The following is a 23,790-nucleotide window of genomic DNA, read 5'->3' as shown; positions in this document are numbered from 1 at the left end:
GCTCTCTACCAAAGGAGTCAACCTGGGCAATGATTTTATTTTATGAGATCAGAAGTCGTCATCCTTTGGTTGCTAAGACAAAACTCAAACAACCCTGATCTCTACGCTCTTGTTTTATGCGGAATGAAAAATTACTCAGATACCGCTATCACAGTAGGTACCCATCCAACCAGCCTGACAAATACAACCTCGATATCGATCACATTCGGCACCATTTTCACAGCTACAAAGTAGGTCACAATTTTCGCCAAAGTAATTGTTATGGCAACCTGGAAAGATGGTCCATAAATACGTTAATACATAGATAAATACATAGACACATAGACACATACAAACATACACACACACAACATACATACATACATACATACATACATACATACATACATACATACATACATACATACATACATACATACATACATACATACATACATACATACATACATACATACATACATACATAAATACACACACACACACACACACACACACATACATACATACATACATACATACATACATACATACATACATACATACATACATACATACATACATACATACATACATAAATACACACACACACACACACACACACACACACACATACATACATACATACATACATACATACATACATACATACATACATACATACATACATACATACATACATACATACATACATACATACATACATACATACATACATACATACATACATACATACATACATACATACATACATACATACATACATACATACATACATACATACATACATACATACATACATATATACAATTGTTATTTATACATGTAAAATGTACAGACGTAGTATTACAATAACTCTAGTTAAGTTACGCCTCCCTGGAAAAAATGTGGAAATGGCCTACGTAAACGTGAACAGCGTAATCAATTTTATCGAAACAAAAACTTAGACAAATTATTTCCTGCACCTTAATCTCCAGATTTTGTTAGAACCCATAATGGCACTCAGACTAAATTTAGTGATGAATTTGGCATCATTTCTTCTTACCCAAGTTTTAATGAGACCTGTATCACTTTCTGAAAAACGTTACCTAGCCTACCTATAATTAGTACGATGATCTCGGAGCGAAATCCCAAACTATTGATTTCAAGCGTTAAAGGATAATACTTATCAAACTTTGCCTGGTAACACCTTGAGATATGTGCATCAAGGGGACAGCTATTTCTACAAGCCTTGCTTTTTTCTTTGTCAATAATAGCAATGTCTCGCCTTTTATGTGGATGTTCAAATGTTTGTTCAACATTATATTTGAACAGCTTATTAGTAAGTCTTAAATTCCATTTTAAGACTACATTCTAACATCCTCTGATAAAGTAAATCAACTATTCTGTAATGTTTAAGCTCGTTTAATTTCTTGTGCATCCGTTACAAACATGTGAAACAGTTTCAGAGGGGTGATTACAGATTCTACACGATTTGGTGTAACTAGCTTGATAATAAACAGATAACATGCTTTCACGTTGCAGGAGTTGCAATCGACCTCTAGCTACAAATGATCTGACTTTTTCATCAATGTTTTTGCTGTTGAGATATGTAGCTGAAGTTGAATGGTGAACTTTTCAAGCTTCTCTGACCGTTTTCCCCTGTTATCGCGATCGCGATCGCATTCCAAAAACAGTTCTGGGAGCCGCCATTACCAACTTCCGGTAATGGCGGCTCCAAGAAACACGGATGCCCCATGGTCAATGTTTATGGAACACTATCGACGTGTTTGAACAAATACAAAATCTCATGAACGACAAGTATAGCGAAGTATAGTGTTAAGTCTTCTGTAGTGAGTAATCGATACGACAAAATGCAGTAAATATGTGGGATTTCACTACCAAATGCCGCAAAATATACGTTGCACTTATTTAAAACTCTACAGAGCTTTCGGCATTGTAGCATTTTCGAGTTATCATCTGTTCTCTGGAGATGGAGGATACCACACTTGATTTGGACGTTTAACTTAAATCCCACTTGCGTTCATGGCTGCCACGGTCTTTGTAACTAAATTCCCCACGTAGGTACGTAGGTACGTAGATACGTAGGTACGTACGTAGGTACATAAGTATGTATGTATGTATGTATGTATGTATGTATGTATGTATTATGTATGTATGTATGTATGTATGTATGTATGTATGTATGTATGTATGTATGTATGTATGTATGTATGTATGTATGTATGTATGTATGTATGTATGTATGTATGTATGTATGTATGTATGTATGTATGTATGTATGTATGTATGTACAAGTAGAATTACGTCTACCCACCCTTTGCAGATAATGTTTTTGTAGCCGTGATATTATTTCCACTTGAGTCAATTACGGAACATACATATACACCGGCGAAGTCATCTTTAAAGTTTGATATTGTCAAATGAGTGATATTTAATCTAAAAATCATGTAAGAGAGGGAGAGAGAGAAAAAATCGTAACAGAAGTTTGCTCTTGCTACGTGTATTGTATGCATATTCTCTTAGATAGGTGCAGAGGTATCCACAAGAAAATAGGTGAAGAGAAATGGAAATAGTGCATTCCTTAAAATTCCTACTTTGTAGACACGTAGATGTCGAATGCATTTCATAAATGTTGATAGTTTATGTCGGCCAATAAAGTGAATATGCTTGCTCATAGGTAAACAAAGTTACAAACAAAAATTATCAAATAAGTACGGTGACATCTACCGTTGAATGTTTGAAAAAAGGCTTGAATCTCATCGATTCAAAAGATTTTTTCTCTTTCATTCTATTGGAGAGCATTAAAATAGATCTGTATGCTGAATTTTCTTGAACAGAATTTTGATTGATTGATTGATCATTAATACTACTTCTTACCTGGTGTTAAAAGTGGACGTGAAATGCTTTGTATCGTTCAGGAATTCGTCAGAACCATTCAAGTACCATGATATCGAAGTATTTATCAATTTAATGTTGTATATATTTGCCTGCATTTCAATGTAGTCACCTGTGTAAACTCTCAATTCTGTTGCGTTCAAAACAACTTCGCTGCGACCTTATAAAAAAGTATATTGAAGCTCTCAGGCACAAATCATACCATACGACCATGATGAGTATTATTCCATTGTATTTATATGACAATAAGATGTTGTTTGCTGGAAATTATCAAAGAACCCCAAAATCAGTTATTTTGAGTTTTGTCTGTAGACACTACTTAATGCATATAAGTAGTCATTAACTTAATTATCATAAAAAACAGGTGTATTTATGATCTCACTTTATTCTGATAAAAAAGCCAACTCCAATTGTTAACATCGCTTACTTTTACCGTTAATATGTATATTTAAACCTTCGCAAGCAATCATTTCATCATTTTACTAAGATTACTAGATCTTTGTATTTACGTCCTGGTATTTCAAATGAACAGTTTATTATTGCAAATACAGAAATTGTTCGAACAAGACTACAGCTGTTACTTTATGTAACGTTGACCTCGAAATTTAAAGAAATTGTTAAACTTTGTCTAGGGCAAGACTAAACTATTTTTCCTTTCAAAGTAAAGGATGCAAATAATATCAGCAATGAATACCATTCTTGATTCAAAACGCAAAGTTTCTTATAGATCTACAGGGTCAGCATTCCCTGCATCCACTTAATGAGGAAATAACTCCAATCATGACATGAAAACAGACAATAACATAAAAATAGAATTTTAGTCCTAGAGGAGAACTTAAGAAACTGAGTGGATTGCACATTATGTATGGAAGTGAAGATTAATCAGTTCTTTATTTATAAAACAGGTGCGAATTTCCTCGTAATAGTACTCACGGATATCACATGCAGGTCCCTGCCAACCAGGAGCACACATACATGAACCTATCAGCGCATGACAAGTCGCTCCATTTTTGCAGATGCAATGCTCTGAACAATCTATTCCGTAGTAACCTTCCGGGCATCCTTGGGTTAAAGAAAATGACAAATTGCAGTAAAGGGTGGGAGTTTATATTCAAAAGTGTCCCGTCTCCACTTAGGACGGCCAATGAGCGGGAAAACCAGACTTCACGTCACAACTTAAAACATAAGTGTCTGACAGTCAGACCTTTGCACATATTTAGAAATGAAAACGAGTTCTAAAAAACCTCTAAAATGGCTTTGATAACAATGAGTCTTGTAGAAAATACCATATATACTATACTCACTCTGCGAAATGGCATTGCCAAATAGTAAATTATAGACTGGCGTTTCTTACCGAGTATCCTGATACCCCATGTAAGCGTGTACACATAATCCCTACCAGGTAGAGCACCATCACAAGAAAATATTGGTTCTACTTGGCGGACAAGTCGGTAAACGTCATCCGAGAAATACACTTGAACAAATCGATGATCTCTTCTTGACAAGAACCAGACTTTTTTTTGTAGATGTGTCGGTAAATTATTTATAGACTGCAAGATCAAGAAAATCAAATTTGAGATACGCGAAGGATATATGGAGATGACTTTCCACAACAGTGTTGTAATGATTAAACGCACTCCTTTCTTTGCAAAGAGAGAGGTCCTTTTGCCTTTCGGGAATGCATTGTTACAAGAGAAAGTTAGTTCAATAAGTGGCTTGAGTGAAAAGGGATCATGATCTAGAATGGGGGAAGTCTGATAACTCTGCTCTTCTGGCGATATGTTTGACACATGTCAGTCTAATTCTTAAATGCAATCATGAGAAGCCTGTACTTACACTGATAAATACACCTACCCTGTGATTAAGTAAAAGTCTTGACATGATTGGCACTAATTTTAGATGATGCCAGTTGCATAATGTCTTAAAAACTTAGGAGATATGCTTAATTTTATACCAAAAATGGCCAACCATCAGTATACTGTTATATAAACAATCTAATCTAATCTAGTTTAACCTAGTCTAATCTAGTCTAATACAGCACAATACAATACAATACAATACAATACAATACAATACAATACAATACAATGCGATGCGATGCGATGCGATGCGATGCGATGCGATGCAATGCAATGCAATACAATACAATACAATACAATACAATACAATACAATACAATACAATACAATACAATATTTACCTCAAAAAATCGTAATTGCCCACCATAAATCGTTTTATCGATTTCGCTGTTCATGGTGTTACATGTAAAAGAGATGGTATTCATGGGGGCGACGCTACTAAAACTTTCTACAAGAGTTGCAATTTGGAAACCGTCTACCATTACATACACTGTGATGCGACCTGGAAGAAATTGACTTATAATAGCGGACATTATTTGCGAAAGTATCCATTTTCTAGCCCATCCTTAATTGAAACCAGATGTGACCTGAATGTGCTCACGTGTTTTACAACAGGCTCATTAATAATAGTACGCTTCACAGAAAATCAGATATCTGTCAGATTACTATATGTAGTAGGTTTCATCAACTTTCACACAGTACTCTCAGAATTAATTCACTATTTACAAAACTGTATTAAATATGCAAATGAGCTGTTTATCAACTTGGCGATGCTCAATACTTCATTGGACATTAGATATCTATCAGATCAACAACACTTTTAATCAAATTTAACGCTGTAATTTGTCCCTACAGACACCGTCCGAGGGTACTAATAGGTTTGGTTATGTCCGTGCGTCCGTCCGTTCGTGCGTCTGTCCGTCCGTTCACGCAGATATATCAGGGATGCCCGGAGCGATTTCATTCAAACTTGGTACAAGGATTACTAGCCGTATTATATGTCATACAAATGCATATTAATTTGTTTTGTGATACGATCCAATATGGTCGCCGTGCGGCCATTTTATTACAATTTTTTCATGTACAGAGCCATAACTCAGACATGTTTCAAACCGATTTTATTGAAAGTTGGTACAAGGATATTGACCTATGTAATACATATGCACGTCAATTTGTTTCACGACATGACCCAATATGGTCGCATGGCGGCCATTTTGTTACAATTTTTTCATGTCCTTAGCCATTACTCAGGCATGTCTCAACCGATTTTATTCAAAGTTGGTAAAAGGACATTGGCCTATGTCATACATACGAACGTCGATTTGTTTTGTGATACGATCCAATATGGCTGCCATGCGGCCATTTTGTTACGATTTTTCATGTAAGGAGCCATAACTCAGGCATATGCCGACCGATTTTCTTGAAAGTTGGTACAACGACATTAACCCATGCACATATGCATAACATATGCATAACATATGCACGTCAATTTGTTTCATGATATGATCCAATATGGCCGCATGGCAGCCATTTTGTTAAATTTTTTTCATGTCCTTAGCCATAACTCAGGCATGTCTCAATCGATTTTATTCAAAGTTGGTACAAGGACATTTACCTATGTCATACATATACATATTGCTTTGTTTTGTGATACGATCCAATATGGCTGCCATGCGCCCAATTTATTACATTTTTTCATGTCCTTCGCCATAACTCAGACATGTGTCAAGCGATTTTATTCAAAGTTGGTACAAGGACATTCATTTATGTTATACATATGTATGTTGATTTGTCTCACGATAGGATCCAATATGGCAATATGGCGGCCACTTTGATACAATTTTTCATGTACAGAGCCATAACTCAGACATATTTCCATCTGTATCATTCAAGGTTGGTACAAAGACATTGATCTATTACATACATATGCACATCAATTTGTTTCACGGGATGTAGCAGTAGCAAGTCAATAACTTATTATATAAGTTTCGTAATTAGGCTAATATATCAAGAAATACTGCATCAGATTTCATGAGACTTGGTACAGATGTTAAGCTCACATTGCTTTAACAGTGAAAAAGACATTTATCAGTGTCATGTTAATTAATTTGTAATTGCATGAGTAACGAACGTTCCTAATTAGAGTTATATATCCATAAATGCTGCGTCAAATTTGATGAAACTTGTTACAGATGTTGATCTCATAGTGTTGTAAATACTGCATCAAACTTTATGAAATATGGTACAGGTGATAATCTGTCAGTGTTAGGATAGTATGCAAAAATGTTTGGCAACATCCTGTCGATTAATTACTAATTGACTCATTTAATGACCTTTTGTATTTAGGATGGCGGCCTACATTGGTTTTACGTTTTCACCACCATGGAACTCATTCTTGGCCATTGAGCGCCATCTGTATCGCAGTATTTTTATCACAGACCTAATTAATGAAAAGGACTCCTCTCTGAGGGCTTGTAATTAAAGTACCCATTAACAAGTATCGACTGTGTCATCAACGATAACTTGTTTTGGAGTAATATACTAATAACAAATTTCATTATATATGCAAATGAACCCTTAATTAACTTGACACCGCTCAATGTTTCATAACAGAATTAGATATTTATCAGATCAATATATGTAGCAGGTTTCACCAAATTTGATGCCTTAAAGGTATACTGCCACCTGTTCCAATCTCGCAACAGTTACAATGGAAAGAATAAATCTAACCAATCACAGATTTTAAGCGGGTGGCTGCTTTAAAAAAAGCGCCCTCACATGGGCATTTTGAATACCAAGGAACGCCCCATGGACCATATATGGGCATATTAAGATTACAGGTGACAGTTTACCTTTAATTTCAGAGTTATATACCTTATTACAAAGTTCATTAAATATGTTAGAGAACCCTTTATTAACTTCACACTCCTATCAAATTTGGTTCATTTATTCTAGAGATATATGACTAATTACAAAACTTCATAAAATACGCAAAGGAGCAATTTATTACCTTGACACTGCCCAATGCTTCTCAATACAAAATATATTTATCAGATTAATATCTGTAGCAGGTTTCACCGAATCTGGTGCCGTAATTTCAGAGTTATATACGTAATTACAAAGTTCATTAAATATGCAAATGAACCCTTAATTAACTTTACAATACTAAATGCTTTACACCACAGTGAGAATCTCTAGGATCAGTATCTGCAGCAGATTTCTTCAACTTTGGTGCAGTTATTTCGGAGTAATATGACTAATTATGAAACATATGCAGATGAGCTATTTCTTACCTTGATACTGTATCATCTAATATGGTGCAGGAATTTCAGAGTTATGTCACTAATTACAAAAGTTCATTAAAATGCAAATGAACAGATAATTGACATGACACTCAAATTATTCTGAGATTGTCATCTGTTGAAAGTTTCATGAAATTTTGTGTGCAGTAATTCTTGATATATGTCGACACTGTCAATACTGTCTCAATAGGAAAACTATTATATGAAAAAAATGATATGTCATAACTTCATTAATATGAAAGCCACACTAACCAAAATCTAATAAGTTCTTGCAATTAGCATATGGTACCTCTTTTACAAATCTCACTTGAATCTGCTCAGGCGTTTTTTGAGTTATCGTGTTAACAGACAGGAAGACAGACAGACATTGCTATGATATTAGCTCACGTGTGTGAACACATGAGCTAAAAGTGATATTTTATTCGAACGAATGAAGCATATTTAGTTATTTTTAAAAAAATGCCCAACATGAGTTTGTTGTGGTTTTACTTCTGCTACGAAATATTGACGACAGAGTTACGTGTTTTTAGCCTGAAAAATATATTACAGGTGATAAACATAGCTGGTAAATAACAGGACACTTATTTCAATCCTCTTTCAAAAGATACGTGTTTTAGTTTGAACATGATTATGGAAATTCTTACAGTCGTCCTTGCTGTCTATGTAAGCTTTTTCCAGCCAAAACTTCACCGCCGTCTTGCTAAACGAAACGTCTGCTTCTCCAACTAAGATTTCGGCGATGAATGGCTGAAAAAAATACTCTATTAAATTATGACCTCAATGGTGTACCAAAGAGATACTGGTACTGGTGTTTTAACGACAAGCAAACAAGTAGGCTATTTCTTTTGAGACTTGTTCAAAATAATTAAACTTAAGTAAAGTCGCACTCTTTTACAATAATTTCGGGATCTTGTTTCTTGCTGCAAACTTGAGTGACAATGTTCTCCAGTGGATCTCAAGTGAAACAGAAACTGACTAAGAAACATGCCACACTGTTCATGAGCTATGGATCGTTGTATATAGAAGTACGTAAATTTATATTCATTCCATTGTAGAATACCGTTTCATCGGGACCAACTGACCTAAATATGGTCCCTTTCAGTCCTTACATTTTTACTACTACAAAACCTTTGTAGCATCACCTATATGTTCAACATGGAAGGTCACATGGATGAGCAGATCGATAATATGTTGGGTATGGCTTCTGAAGTTGAATATCCCAATACTTAAAGGGACATTATTTGTATCTTTTGACCTTATATTGTTGCAAACGAGCAGTTGATTATGTTGTTCGACTTACTGAAAGATGTTTAAAAAACGGTCGACCGTCGACAACTTCCATCCCGTTTGCGTACACTGTATAGAAAAACCTTGGGTCTGAGGTTTATGGTGGGCTACTTTTAACCTCAGAGTTGGCAAGGTTGACCTGCGATCAGACCAAACTGCTATCTAGGCCGCTGTAAGCATCCGCGTGTAAAAAAATAAACCACACGAAGTGAAAGTCGAAAGCGCAGTATTGCAGTGTCGGGATTCCCTATTACCAATCCCGTTTGCTCAGTTACACTTTGACGGTCAGTTTTTCATGGAGATCTTCAAGGCCAATCCTGCTCTTAGATACACTATTCTTTGCTGCTAGAGAGCACATTTTATAATGGGCATTTCAAATGCCTACAAGCTGCAAGAAGCCGACGACAAGGCCTATAATGGTGGATTTTTTTCGTCTCGTTTGTTTCTCCATATGCATATGTAGACTTGCCCAAAGCCTGTGGGCATAGAAATGTGAAAACAGAGTAAACTGAAGGGATAAACTTCAGTAGACAGTCACGTTATTGTCGAGGTGATCGCGAAATTGAAGCAATGTACTTTGGCGACTGACACGTACATCATGTACATTGTTGGGTGAAAGCTACATTGTAGGCAGGACTGTGCCAAACCGCTGGCAGCACCTCGGTTGCGGCGTGCAGTTTCTCCACCAAAAACAACCCATTTTTAATCCCAAGCTTGCATTGAGTTTCGTTTTCGAGCACACCCACCTCGCCTGGGTACACGATTAGCCCAGCGTACAGGTCTGTGTGTTCCCGGCGTTATACGGCGTGGAGGCCGTATAACGCCGGGAACACAGACCTGTACGCAGGGCTTAGGTACACGATGTGCTCAGCTGCGCTTCTAAACTTACGTAAAGCCCACTTTTGGGAGTGGGTCGGAGGCACGGAGGCCGTAAGCGATCGGGTCTAGGCAACTGTCATTGCGATGTTCTCACTTTTGGTTCGAAATGCGATTCAACTGTTACAAATAATTACACGATGCACAGAGAATAACAACATTCAAACATATCTTGTGTGTCGAGAGGTGACTCCAATCGCGAGCAGTATCAATGACAGTACTTGCCCAGCGCGGTGTCACGATGTCACCGATGCTACACCGTGCACTGTTCAGTCCGAGTGTGATGTTTCCAAGTTCAACAAGTGATCATGTTGTGTTTAACGAATCAACGTAATGGCAAGAAAATGCCCTAAAAATCTTAAAAGTTGACGAAGATTTGCAAACGATCAAATGCACAGACAATGCATTACTCTGTACCTGTTTCACTATCACCACATGTACAGCAATCTGACATCGTTTTAGTTTTACCATTGACCAAATTGCGTCTATGGTTTTATTTGTTTCACAGTCCGTGTCATCGATACTAAAATCAAACGTACAAGCAAAGGCCCTGCTTAGTTTCACTATTTGACAGTAGTTGTTAGAGGTTCATTTGTTTATGCGCCGTGTGCTCCTCGATATCCATTCGTGTGTAGGTCACAGGCCGTTCACGTTCCAGCTGTACTTTGATGGTTGACGTATGCGTAGTAATATTGGTCATGTGCTTGGGTTCAATAATGGCGGTTGGTTCAAATCGCGCGGACGCCCTTACCAACATTGAACCTTGCCGTAAAGAGCAAGGAGGTGGTTTTACATGTCCTTGAAGCCGTCCATAGTCACAATTTAGGTCTCTCATTGATTTGACCGGGGATTTAAGTCATCGAAAAAATGAAAAAAAGTCAAAAGATACAAATAATGTCCCTTTAGGCAAAGAATGTATGTTGATATTAGCATCCTGAGAAGTAAGGTACGACATGTACGGAGTACAGGAAATCTGTCTTTCATAAATCGCAAGAAGTAATGGGGGACCAGAAGAGATATTGAACAGTCAGGGTTTGAGAGGACAAATGGTATCTGTTAATTGAGTTATAAACACTTATAAAATATTTATATTTATACATAGACATACACATACATAGTCTTTCGGCCGGGACTTGGCCTTTTGACAGGCACAGCAAGTTTCATTGAAGGGTCTCGGCCAATGAGCATCATCTATGACGTTGACTTCAACCATGTGCCTGACACATACGCTGTCGGCTGTAGTCTGCAATATGAAATTTTGCTTTTGTTAGAACGCTGAAGAGACAAAGACCATCAAATGTGAACATAGACAAACCTAGATGTCTGTTAAGCAAACTTTTACATGTAGGTTAACCAGAGGTTCCGACGTAACATCTTCTACCGATTTTAAAGTAGTTGAAACGAAACCGAACTTATTACAATCATGATAAGGGTCATCAAAACCGTACGAAGCGGTAACCTTTTACTACTTTTCAAGTGAGTGTTGGGCTTACTTCAAACAGATATGGTAAACTTACGTTTGTTCCATCGTAGCATAAGACACTCAGCGTATAATTTTGATCGATGTCATAGTCGAGATATCCCGAAAGGTACACAGTGCCATTGTCGCTCACACTGAACCTCTCATCCTGAATGAAATAAAATGTGTAAACCTATGAACAAAATCTTGATTTAGTCACAGCGCTATTGATGGCAATGAGCTGATCTTAATACTAATGAAGAATGCAATATGTTTGTTAAAAGTTACCCTGCCAATGCTAAAGATAGTACATACATCATAAGCGTTGCAACACAGCTTGCATACATTAAGGTCAATTAAAAACACATTTTCACGTTTTTTATGACACCTACAAAATTCGTGAGTTGAACTCCTACAAGCAAAGAAAATTTTACACACCTTGTTCGTGCTGTCTTCTATAAAGAAATGATGAAAAAGGTTATCACTTAATGTCGGTAAACTGTAAACTTCTGTACCGATAGGAGATACCTGACAATTAATATAAAAACCAATATACACACCATTATAAATAAGCAAAAATGTTAACAGCACCAAAAATCACATAATAATCATTGAATAACGAAACAACTATGATTTACTGAAACGTTGGGATATCTGCAACATCGAAAAGATACAGACTAAGTTTAAATCACTCCAAAATAACAGAAAGGGACGTTAACTTGCCATTGCATGGAAAAAAGCGTGAAGTTCAATCGATTCACATCAGTCAGATCAATTGTATTTATCAACCAGTAAATAATAGTTGCCAAGACTCGACATGTTTACATTTCAAAATGTGTCAAACATTTGAAAAAGCTCTTAAATAAGCTATTATTATATCATGCCATTATATTGATGGCGCGAATAAAATGATGTGATTAATGGAGACAAGAAAATAATTGTTTCATATTTTGAAATAAAGCACGGTTGTATCACGCGTGAGCGCGTATCGAGAGAAAATTCCTTGTTTAACGTTTCAGGCCTTAATTTCATTATACTCTTATGATATTATAGTGATAAACCACCCAAGCAACAGGTATACCACTCGCTTTTAGCCAGTTCACTCCATATGTGCAATCGCTACCGCTCTGGTTAAATTCTCGTGGTACACCGTCGCTTTGTGTGGCTCATTGATTAATCAATCTAGTTCATATAAAGCTTATCCAGCTACTTAAATAAAAAGTTCTTCCAATCCGCAAATCTTAATACATTTCTCAAGAGATTTCAGTTTTGTAATAGCGGCTGAATATGCATTTTCACTAACATATATCCTAATTTTCAAATGACCAATCGGGTGGTTTCTTCGTTATTCAAGGAAAACTTGACAATGAATATAGTGACAGGAGTAATGGTTCTCTGTTAAAATATTCAAACTTTAGCATAGTAGTATTGAAGTTATGGGATTAAAATGGCTTTATGTTACCTCCTTTAACATTCTTGAAAAGAACTGTCCTTCAAGTATTGTGTCACACTTGTCAAGATCTGCAACGAAAATCGGATATAAAAAATACTGACTGACCACAGTTGCAAACGTGCTTATAATGATCATAAGGGTTAAAGTGAAGCTTGCCATCACAATTGCACTCGTTATTTCTATTTATTGTGTGTATATGTATGTATGTATGTATGTAGTATGTATGTATGTATGTATGTATGTATGTATGTATGTATGTATGTATGTATGTATGTATGTATGTATGTATGTATGTAATGATGTATGTATGTATGTATGTATGTATGTATGTATGTATGTATGTATGTATGTATGTATGTATGTATGTATGTATGTATGTATGTATGTATGTATGTATGTATTCATGTATGTATGTATTCATGTATGTATTCATGTATGTATTATGCATGCATGAAGGTAGGCAGGCAGGTAGATATGTAGGTAGATATGTAGGTAGGGTGTGTAAGTCTGCATGTTTGCAAGGGTGAAACATTCGAAACCCAAATCCAAATCGCAACTTTTATCATCGGATATCACACTCGAAAACAGAACGTAATGCTTTCGACTGTGCGGCACATTGGAGCTCTCTACACTTTTAAATTTTTGCAAGTGATGAAGCTTGGGCGGCTCAACCGACCAGTATCGAAAGAGGCTCTGAAGTAGTTGGAGTTCTAATTTAACAACTCGTGTTGACTTACTTAAAGGTATGGAAATCGATCCCAGGGCCTAGGAGTGGCACATGTAAAACAGTGTGTATCTTTGCGTCAGAGGCGGAATAAATCTATTTATCCAGGAAATCTTAATCCCGACTGCTATGTTTGTACGCACATAGAGCCAGTCGACGTTAGGGACACAAAAAACAACACGAGGAACAAACAGGCAGTGGTTTTGAACAAAATCAATGTACCCGGTACTTCACCGATGTCTGTAACTCAGTACATGAAAATATTCGTAGCTTGACGCACTTTGAACATAGCTCGTAACAATGGACAGTGGAAAGCCCATAGAACTACGTGTACAACTATAACAGCCACTCATGTAGTTGGCGCTCAGTGAAGATTTTTCCGATCAACAACTTTGACGGATGATGGACTGACCTTTCTACCGCAATTGTTATCTCCCTCGATTCAGCACAAAATTTTCGTATGGACTGTTGATGCGGTGTTACAGTGGTTACGTGGTGGTAAATCCTAGTCGTATTTACGACTGCTGCGTAAACAGTCACTGAATAAATTTTGCACGCATTTACGAGCACTGGATATTACTACCGTTTTTAATCGAAAACCGTCCGTATACGCGTATGACGGTTGTGACAAAAACAACACAAAGAATCTGACATTTTACTGCATTACTTTGACCAAAAAATCACCCAAATGCCGAACGGTGATCATACAGAACTCTGCTGCAGGTTTCTGGACTAAACGACCCCAAACCGACCGGGTCCCAGTCAACTGTGCCGGGCTCGACGTCTACTCTATCAGCGTCAACTCAAACTTTCACTCCAGAAAACTTTACCCCACAAACTGGGAATATACTAAATTTACCTTGAAAATATTTCAAACTGTGTATCGTATTGAAAAAATCTTACCGGGCCACGGAGCAAATTAAAAAACCAAAAACCCCAACAGAAACAGTGGAATGATCATTAGTACTAGTGTGCAAGGTCGCTGTATTATATGTCGGGGTGAAAAAATCCAGCTTTGAAATTTCTGGACGGTACAAACGGCGGGGCAGAATTAGACAAGATTACGACCAATGTGTTACCGCCAATGGTACATAACGTACTGTTGGTAGCAGGTAGTTCGGTGTCCAGTGAGAACACGATTCCGAATATATCACGGCTGTTGATTTGATAGAAAATTTTCAACACAAAGACATGATATCAATAATTTTGCGAGATTGTAAGTACCCGCTGTCTTCTCGCCAAATAGCTGCGATCAAGATCATTATGATAGAAGCAATTGACCGCCGAACACATGCTTGCTGTTCTTATACACAACGAGTAAAAACTTATTATTCCTGCTGAGAAATACGACAGCAAATATTGCAATGTGAATTTCTTACTATCTTCCTCGCAATGGTTTTGCATCTGTGTTTATTTTATCACGGTCACTGGACCATTTCTGACGATTTTTACTAACAAAGAATCAGTTCACACTCATCGTGGGAACACATTGCAAAGACGTTCACAAAATTTTCATCACATGAAAGATTACCGTAATCCCCGTTTCAAAGACGTAGGAAATGTATAATGATTTGTTTATCTTGAAAAATCTCGAACTGAAGCCTCTAAATACAAAATGATTTTTCTTCTGAACAACTTCCCGACAACTTTACAATCACACTCTGGTCATCACATGGCGGTTGTAACCGTACATGTGCTGCTGCCAATGGAGAATCAAAAGACTTCAAATCAACAGTCAAAACGTACGGAAAAATATCAATATCCAAGCAATGTAAAACAGAGTAATTTTGATAAGGTCAATTTATTGTATATTATAAAAAATCTCCAGACCACTCGTAACAGCGTAAGATTATGATCTAACTCATTCGAATACTACACTCGCACGGGTAGGGTAAAAATATGGGAACTCAGGATACTGTTTCCGTCAAGCGAGTCCGCTTATCTAAAGACGGCAAAAATGGTAAAAAAGACGGTAAAATGACCATAATTATTATTGCTTGTCTCTGTAAATTTTGCCGACTATTCGTTAGTAGTTGTCGAATTTCTCTAGTTTGTCGGAAAACTATTTCAGTGAATGACGTAAGTTTCACGACACCCGAGTGCGAACGCAATATCGATATTGGGACAGCAAAATCAGTCACAGACAATCGAGGAAGAACATAAGAGTCTATTAATCTGCGATTTATTCATCCTAGGTTACCATGAAAGTAAAAAAGGTAATGTTGTGCCCTGGTTGGGAAAGAAAAGTTGCTTAAGTTTTCAAAAAAACGTCAGCTAATACTCGAACAATTTAATAAAAAACTAGCTCAGAAAAACGTATAGAGAACAACGACATCACCGATCACGGCGATCTTCAGACCTTTTATCATGTTTCAGTCTGAACGGTCAACATTTGATGCTGTAATCTATGTCAAGTGTCTCTTTTTGGTCAAATCCGACGAGATGAATCAATCACGATTTAGTTTCATCGCCCCGACCCGACAGGAAATAATGTAGCTCATGGGCACCTGTATAATCGTGGCATGAACGTATCCAATGCCCGTCCACTGCATGAGCCATTGACCGTGCATCGCGAGCAAAGCAAACAGCATTTTTTTCGCAGTCTGTGAACGGTTGAGTGGTTTGGGTAGGCTGCATACATGTAGATCGGAATCGAGTTGATTTCGGCCGAAAACAGTTAGAAAGTAGTTTTTCGTGCTCCGTCCAAATTGGATCCGCATGTTGCCGGTTTTGTCCATGGTAATCAGCAGAGCTGTGATGGGAGGCCGTATAGGCCTAACGCCGGGAATACACGTCATCGTACGCAGGGCTAGCCCCAAAAGCTATCTATCGTAAAATATCGTACTGCAGGTCAACACACACATCACCCATTCATAGGTCTACAGGTACACATATCAACGAACAAAAAGGGAGAGGCACTCTGCTTGAAACCATGAAGTAGTCTCACTCACTATAGACAACTGAGCTTCCACGGCTACTACATCACATTGATTCACATAGTTTGATTCAAATGAAATGTTTCGGATTTAGGGGCATGTAGCGAATATGAAAACAATCAATTTCTTCCGTTGTTATACGGAGACCTAAAAGATTGTTTCACCCTGACCATAAACATTTTACCTCAATTGCAAGAAATCCGCGATAAAAGGGGGAAAGCATGATCAAAATCATGGAAATATTTGAAAATATATAATTAGTCCCCGCGTAGCAGAGGATATATCCAGTCGCAGAGGATATATCCAGTCGTGTTAGTCCGTCCATGCATCCGTCACCTGCTGTTTCTCAGGAATTTGTGAAGCTAATTTTGAACAACTGGACCGAAGTATAGTAATCTGAGGCCTCTAAATGCATGCCATTTGCTTTCATAAAACAATAAAATTTGGCCTCCAAGGATTCACTCTTTTGGATATTCAGACCCATATTCTGTGAATCTGAATCCAAAATTAGCCTTGGTGTCTGTTATTAAGACTTATACTCTCTGAATCCGAATCCGAAATTACCGTTAAATAATCCAAATGTGAAAGCTCGATCATTCGTCACGGTGATATTTTCAAGTTACTGACTCAATTTTGATGAAACTTGGTACAGACGTTAATATACCAGAGCTTTAATAGTATGCACTGACATTTAGAGGTATCATGTCAATTAATTGGTAATTTGTATATTATATGAACTTAGAATTCCCAATTAGTGTTATGTGTCATGAAATACTGAATCAAATTTAATGAACCACAGTACAGTTGTTGAAATCTCAGAACTATGCGAGTGTACAAAGTCATTTAGCAGTATCATATCAATTGATTTCTAATTTGCATATTTCATGAACTTTCATTTAGTTTGATATGTCTAGAAATGCTGATCAAATTTGATGAAACTTGGTACAGAGTCCCGACCATGCACCCTTCGGTAGTTTCGGATTTCGCCAATTTTAAGCGAAAGTATGTTCGACAAAGTTTGTGTTGTTGTTGTCGTGTTGCGCTGAGCGGAATTGGCGTGCTGGCGAAAACGGGAAAATTAGAGCTTCGGGAAAGTGATTTTTACCATTTTAAAAATTCCTCTCACATTTTTATGAATATATAATGAGTATGTTTGAACCAAATTTGAAAGTCGTTTATCGATATTGTCTGTTTTAACTGAATGGTTTACGGTCAGTCATATCGTCTTTTAAAAGTTGGTCATGGCAGTGTTTCTGCCCTGAGAGCTCACAAAGTAAGTATGATTGCTACGCGACTGGCAGCACGATGCCATCTCGTCTTACTTTTCGCATAATCTCGTGCCATTATCAACCATGAACAAAGTCTCAAAAAAAATCTAACACCTGCGAAGCTCATTTTAATATGAAAAGGCCATAGTCTACCGAGACGACCATGAAACAAAAGACATGCTGCGTTGCTAGTCTGTTTTTCTATTTGTCTGTGATATAGCCCACAAATATGCTAATGGTCCGATAAAATTTTCACCTTTGATTATAATAAACTAAATATAAAATTTTGTAATCTTATTCATCTAAGTTGTATCACTTCCCGACCAAGGTAATGATAAAAGATAAGATTTGCAATGTCACATTAATTTCAACTGTCATTCTCAAACTGACCAGGCACGCTGAATTGTGTACTTTGTTAGAAGCTGACATTAACATCTTACTACTTCCGCACTAATCTGCGTCAACAGGTCAGTACATCATGGACATCATGTTAACTGGCTCTACCAATACTGCTTTCGGATGATCTTGTGTCTAATCGCCCACTCCGTTTGTGGTATAGTTTCCACAAGTGATAATTCGCCAACTAGATTATTTCTAAGTCAGCTTCCCCATCTGCCATAATATGGAATACAGTCTTGCGCATGTTTCTGCCGAATTTTCTATTAATTAAAAACATTTCTTGAGTGTAAAGATCCGTGATAAAAGGTCAAATATTGATTATTGTCGCTTTTCTTCGAATTTTTACTGTGATAAATCAATACATGAAAATATCTGTGGCCGAATGGAACATGGTTCGCAGTCACTCTGTTTGAGCGGAATCATGTCAACTTATGCATATACAAATTTATTTTAAATCACAGAAAATTTTCAGCAGCACAGTCAGTCATTCTACTAGTTTAACAATGATAGAAAGCTAATGTTAAAAGAAGCTAAATTTAAAAGGCAATGAGCGACTAGGTACATATGACAGATCCCAATATCCTATCAGGTTGATGCAATTCTCAGTGCGTTGTTATTGAAATTGTTTTAATACCTGGGGCTGCTCAGTAAACCAGATGAAAGAGGCTTAGTACAAGTGAAGTTTCTAGTGGTATCAAAAATGTTCACAAAGTGTAGATGAATGCCGCACTACAAAACGCACTATTAATAGCTTTTCGTATTTACTTAACAACAAATGTTCCGCAATCTTGAGATTTCGCATAACCTGATTCGTCAATAACTGCCGCACTCTTTCGGTATGACGGCAACAAATTGAAGAAAGATAGCTGAAATGAGAAAGTCTCATTCGACGGAAGTTGCCTCATAAATGCAGAAATATTAACGTTAATGGAACATACTTTGTGACATCAAGTTCTCCACCGAAAAGTGTATTTTAATATGTGGGCAAACACAAGGCTTCCATTATGTTGGAATATAAGAGTTACTTACCATGACGACAGGTGGCATAGACGTTTCCACCCTGAAGGCTGACCGATACATAGATGGTAAAAGACAACAATTTGACACTCTCCATTATTCTACAGAGGCCTTCCATACATGCTACAACACTGACACTGAAACATACAAGTGCGGTGTTTGAATGCCAGACCTGCGCCAAGTATTTACCTTGGTCATTGCAAGTATATATACGGCAAAAACGGAAATATGATAGAGATGATGTCATAAACTCTATATGAGTCAGTTGTCACTTTTGAAACACTCGTTTTGAAATAAATCAAGAGAAAAACAAACCCAACCTAAGACATTGGCAGGTAGATCGCTATCTATTGCTTTTTACTGCTAAGAACAGTAGAGAGTGCTACGACGATTTACGTACTAAGCACTATGTGAATTTTTCTCGATCGCTGGAGAAGAGACCATCAAACAAAATAGTCTTAATCAAAGGAATGTCATGTAGTTTCAAGAAGATGGTGGCTAATTGCTGGGCAATATGATATATTATCCAAATTGACGTACATATGCAATGTTTATCGATAGCGATGACTTAAATCTATGCTTTATGTATCATTTAATTTGAGTAAGGGAAGAATTTGGTGTAAATCTTGGAGTACAATGGTAATCAAACGAACCAGGGTGAGATTATTTGTGAAGATAAATCATAACAATTCAAAGTACAGAAGAGATGATGACCTCGCAGAGTATAGAAATCACCTGTACGGAAAATTAATCCATCACATGTCTTTTCATGGCGAACTGTGACCTTGACCTCGATCTTTTTGCATGTAGATAAACTCTGCAATTCTATTGTTTTTACAAGAAGAGCATTACATATGTTTTAAGGAAAGGTCATTCAAAAGTCGTCTCGACTTTACATATCAGTCTTAAATCATCATTTTATCCGATTTAATAGTTTCGAACGATGATGTTATGTCAATCGGTATTTTCATGGGTAATGTATATTTCGCCACATCTTTAATGGCTGTTCTGGCGTCATATACATCTTATCAGTTATCTGCAGTTGTGCAATGGGGAAGTAGGAAAAGGTTGCTGCCACCTATCAGATGTAACGTTTAATAGCTGAAAAATTTACTGTTCAATTATTCGTCATGTAAAGACCTCAAAAATAGTTTGTCCCCGCGTGGATTGTCGGGATATGGGCAAGTATTTTTTATTTCTTCTGGAATAAAATTAAGGTAAAAATATTTCGTTTACATATACAGTGCAGTCTTTATCACCATAAAAATATATGTGCCATTGTCGGAGATGGGGCATAGCGCCATCTTTGTGCACACCCATATGTGTCAAAGCATTCTGTTATCTTTCAATCGGATCTTTTCTTAATCATGCAATTAAATGTCGAGGCGTTAAATAAGTCCAGAGGAAAACAAAAGAATTCCTTGGCTTTAGAAACCTCTTCATTGCTATTGCAAACTAACAATGAAAAGTATGGCTGGTGTCAAAAATGTTCACAAAGTGTAGATGAATGCGGCACTACAAAACGCACTATTAATAGCTTTTCGTATTTACTTAACAACAAATGTTCCGCAATCTTGAGATTTCGCATAACCTGATTCGTCAATAACTGCCGCACTTCTTCGATATGACGGCAACAAATTGAAGAAAGATAGCTGAAATGAGAAAGTCTCATTCGACGGAAGTTGCCTCATTAATGTAGAAATATTTATGTTAATGGAACATACTTTGTGACATCAAGTTCTCCACCGAAAAGTGTATTTTAATATGTGGGCAAACACAAGGCTTCCATTATGTTGGAATATAAGAGTTACTTACCATGACGACAGGTGGCATAGACGTTTCCACCCTGAAGGCTGACCGATACATAGATGGTAAAAGACAACAATTTGACACTCTCCATTATTCTACAGAGGCCTTCCATACATGCTACAACACTGACACTGAAACATACAAGTGCGGTGTTTGAATGCCAGACCTGCGCCAAGTATTTACCTTGGTCATTGCAAGTAAATACGGCAAAAACGGAAATATGATAGAGATGATGTCATAAACTCTATATGAGTCAGTTGTCATTTTTGAAACACTCGGTTTGAAGTAAATCAAGAGAAAAACAAACCTAACCTAAGAAATTAGCAGGTTGATCGCTGTCTCTTGCTTTTACTGCTAAGAACAGTAGAGAGTGCTACGACGATTTACGTACTAAGCACTATGTGAATTTTCTTCCGATCGCTGGAGAAGAGACCATCAAACAAAATAGTCTTAATCAAAGGAATGTCATGTAGTTTCAAGAAGATGATGGCTAATTGCTGGGCAATATGATATATTATCCAAATTAATGTACATATGCAATGTTTATCGATAGCGATTACCTCAATCTATGCTTTCCGTATCATGTAATATGAGTAAGTGACGAATTTGGTGTAAATCTTGGAGTACACCTGGTAATCAAACGAACCAGGGTGGAATTATTTGTGTAGATAAAATCATAGCAATTCAAAGTATAGAAGATATGATGACCTCGCAGAGTATAGAAATCACCTGTACGGAAAATTAATTCATCACATGTCTTTCATGGTGAACTGTGACCTTGACCTCGATCTCTTTGCATGTAGATAAACTCTGCAATTCTATTGGCCTCGTTTTTTTACAAGAAGAGCATTACAGCATATTTTTAAGGAAAGGTTATTCAAAAGTCGTCACTTTTACATATCAGTCTTAAATCATCATTTTATCCGATTTAATAGTTTCGAACGATGATGTTATGTCAATCGGTATTTTCATGGGTAATGTATATTTCGGCACATCTTTAATGGCTGTTCTGGCGTCATATACATCTTATCAGTTATCTGCAGTTGTGCAATGGGGAAGTAGGAAAAGGTTGCTGCCACCTATCAGATGTAACGTTTAACAGCCGAAAATTTACTGTTCAATTATTCGTCATGTAAATACCTCAAAAATAGTTTGTCCCCCGTGGATTGTCGTGATATGGGCAAGTATTTTTTATTTCTTCTGGAATAAAATTAAGGTAAAAATATTTCGTTTACATATACAGTGCAGTCTTTATCACCATAAAAATATATGTGCCATTGTCGGAGATGGGGCATAGCGCCATCTTTGTGCACACCCATATGTGTCAAAGCATTCTGTTATCTTTCAATCGGTTCTTTTCTTAATCATGCAATTTAATGTTGAGGCGTTAAAATAAGTCCAGAGGAAACAAAAGAATTCCTTGGCTTTAGAAACCTCTTCATTGCTATTGCAAACTAACAATGAAAAGTATGGCTGGTGTCAAAAATGTTCACAAACTGTAGATGAATGCGGCACTACAAAACGCACTATTAATAGCTTTTCGTATTTACTTAACAACAAATGTTCCGCAATCTTGAGATTTCGCACAACCTGATTCGTCAATAACTGCCGCACTTCTTCGATATGACGGGAACAATAGTGAAGAAAAACAGTTGAAATGAGAATGTCTCATTCTACGGAAGTTGCCTCATTAATGTAAAAATATTTATGTTAATGGAACATACTTTGTGACATCAAGTTCTCCACCGAAAAGTGTATTTTAATATGTGGGCAAACACAAGGTTTCCATTATATTGAAATATAAGAGTTACTTACCATGACGACAGGTGGCATAGACGTTTCCACCCTGAAGGCTGACCGATACATAGATGGTAAAAGACAACAATTTGACACTCTCCATTATTCTACAGAGGCCTTCCATACATGCTACAACACTGACACTGAAACATACAAGTGCGGTGTTTGAATGCCAGACCTGCGCCAAGTATTTACCTTGGTCATTGCAAGTAAATACGGCAAAAACGGAAGTATTATAGAGATGATGTCATAAACTCTATATGAGTCAGTTGTCACTTTTGAAACACTCGTTTTGAAATAAATCAAGAGAAAAACAAACCCAACCTAAGACATTGGCAGGTAGATCGCTATCTATTGCTTTTTACTGCTAAGAACAGTAGAGAGCGCTAAGACAATTTACTTACTTAGCACTACGTGAATTTTCTTCCGATCGCCGGAGAAGAGACCATCAAACAAAATAGTCTTAATCATGGGGATGTCATGAGGTTTCAAGATGATGGTGGCTAATTGCTGGGCAATATGATATATTATCCAAATTGACGTACATATGCAATGTTTATCGATAGCGATGACCTAAATGTATGCTTTCTGTATCATGTAATATGAGTAAGTGACCAATTTGGTGTAAATCTTGGAGTACACATGGTAATCAAACGAACCAAGGTGGAGAATATTTGTGTAGATAAAATCACACCAATCTTAAAATAAA

At 36.9% G+C, this 23,790-nt stretch overlaps 1 protein-coding gene across 1 annotated transcript; it reads right to left on the bottom strand.

Annotated features, from left to right (window-relative positions):
• Positions 1-105: 105 nt before the first annotated feature.
• LOC139141075 (uncharacterized) lies at positions 106-21,442 on the bottom strand. The gene is made up of 11 exons (XM_070710648.1): positions 21,291-21,442; positions 19,488-19,612; positions 13,141-13,199; positions 12,117-12,206; positions 11,737-11,847; positions 11,334-11,462; positions 4,250-4,445; positions 3,829-3,957; positions 2,878-3,055; positions 2,315-2,436; positions 106-269 (listed from the first exon to the last, which is right to left on the bottom strand). Exons 2-11 carry the CDS (start codon positions 19,591-19,593, stop codon positions 136-138), a joined length of 1,254 nt encoding a protein of 417 aa, XP_070566749.1. The 5' UTR covers positions 19,594-19,612; positions 21,291-21,442; the 3' UTR covers positions 106-135.
• Between the last annotated feature and the right edge of the window lie 2,348 nt (positions 21,443-23,790).

Source organism: Ptychodera flava, chromosome 9 (assembly GCF_041260155.1).
Source record: "Ptychodera flava strain L36383 chromosome 9, AS_Pfla_20210202, whole genome shotgun sequence".
NCBI classification, from domain to species: Eukaryota; Metazoa; Hemichordata; class Enteropneusta; family Ptychoderidae; genus Ptychodera; species Ptychodera flava.
Note: the sequence above shows the minus strand (reverse complement) of the source record. Positions and strands in the feature narration are given on the sequence as shown.

Bases quoted from the DNA above. Each gene is read 5' to 3' on its own strand.
- LOC139141075 (XM_070710648.1), bottom strand. From the start codon at position 19,593: ATGGAAGGCCTCTGTAGAATAATGGAGAGTGTCAAATTGTTGTCTTTT. The intron at 13,200-19,487 runs GTAAGTAACTCT...TTTTCGTTGCAG, and splicing joins CTATGCCACCTGTCGTCATG to ATCTTGACAAGTGTGACACA. The intron at 11,463-11,736 runs GTAAGTTTACCA...TTCATATTGCAG, and splicing joins TATGCTACGATGGAACAAAC to ACTACAGCCGACAGCGTATG.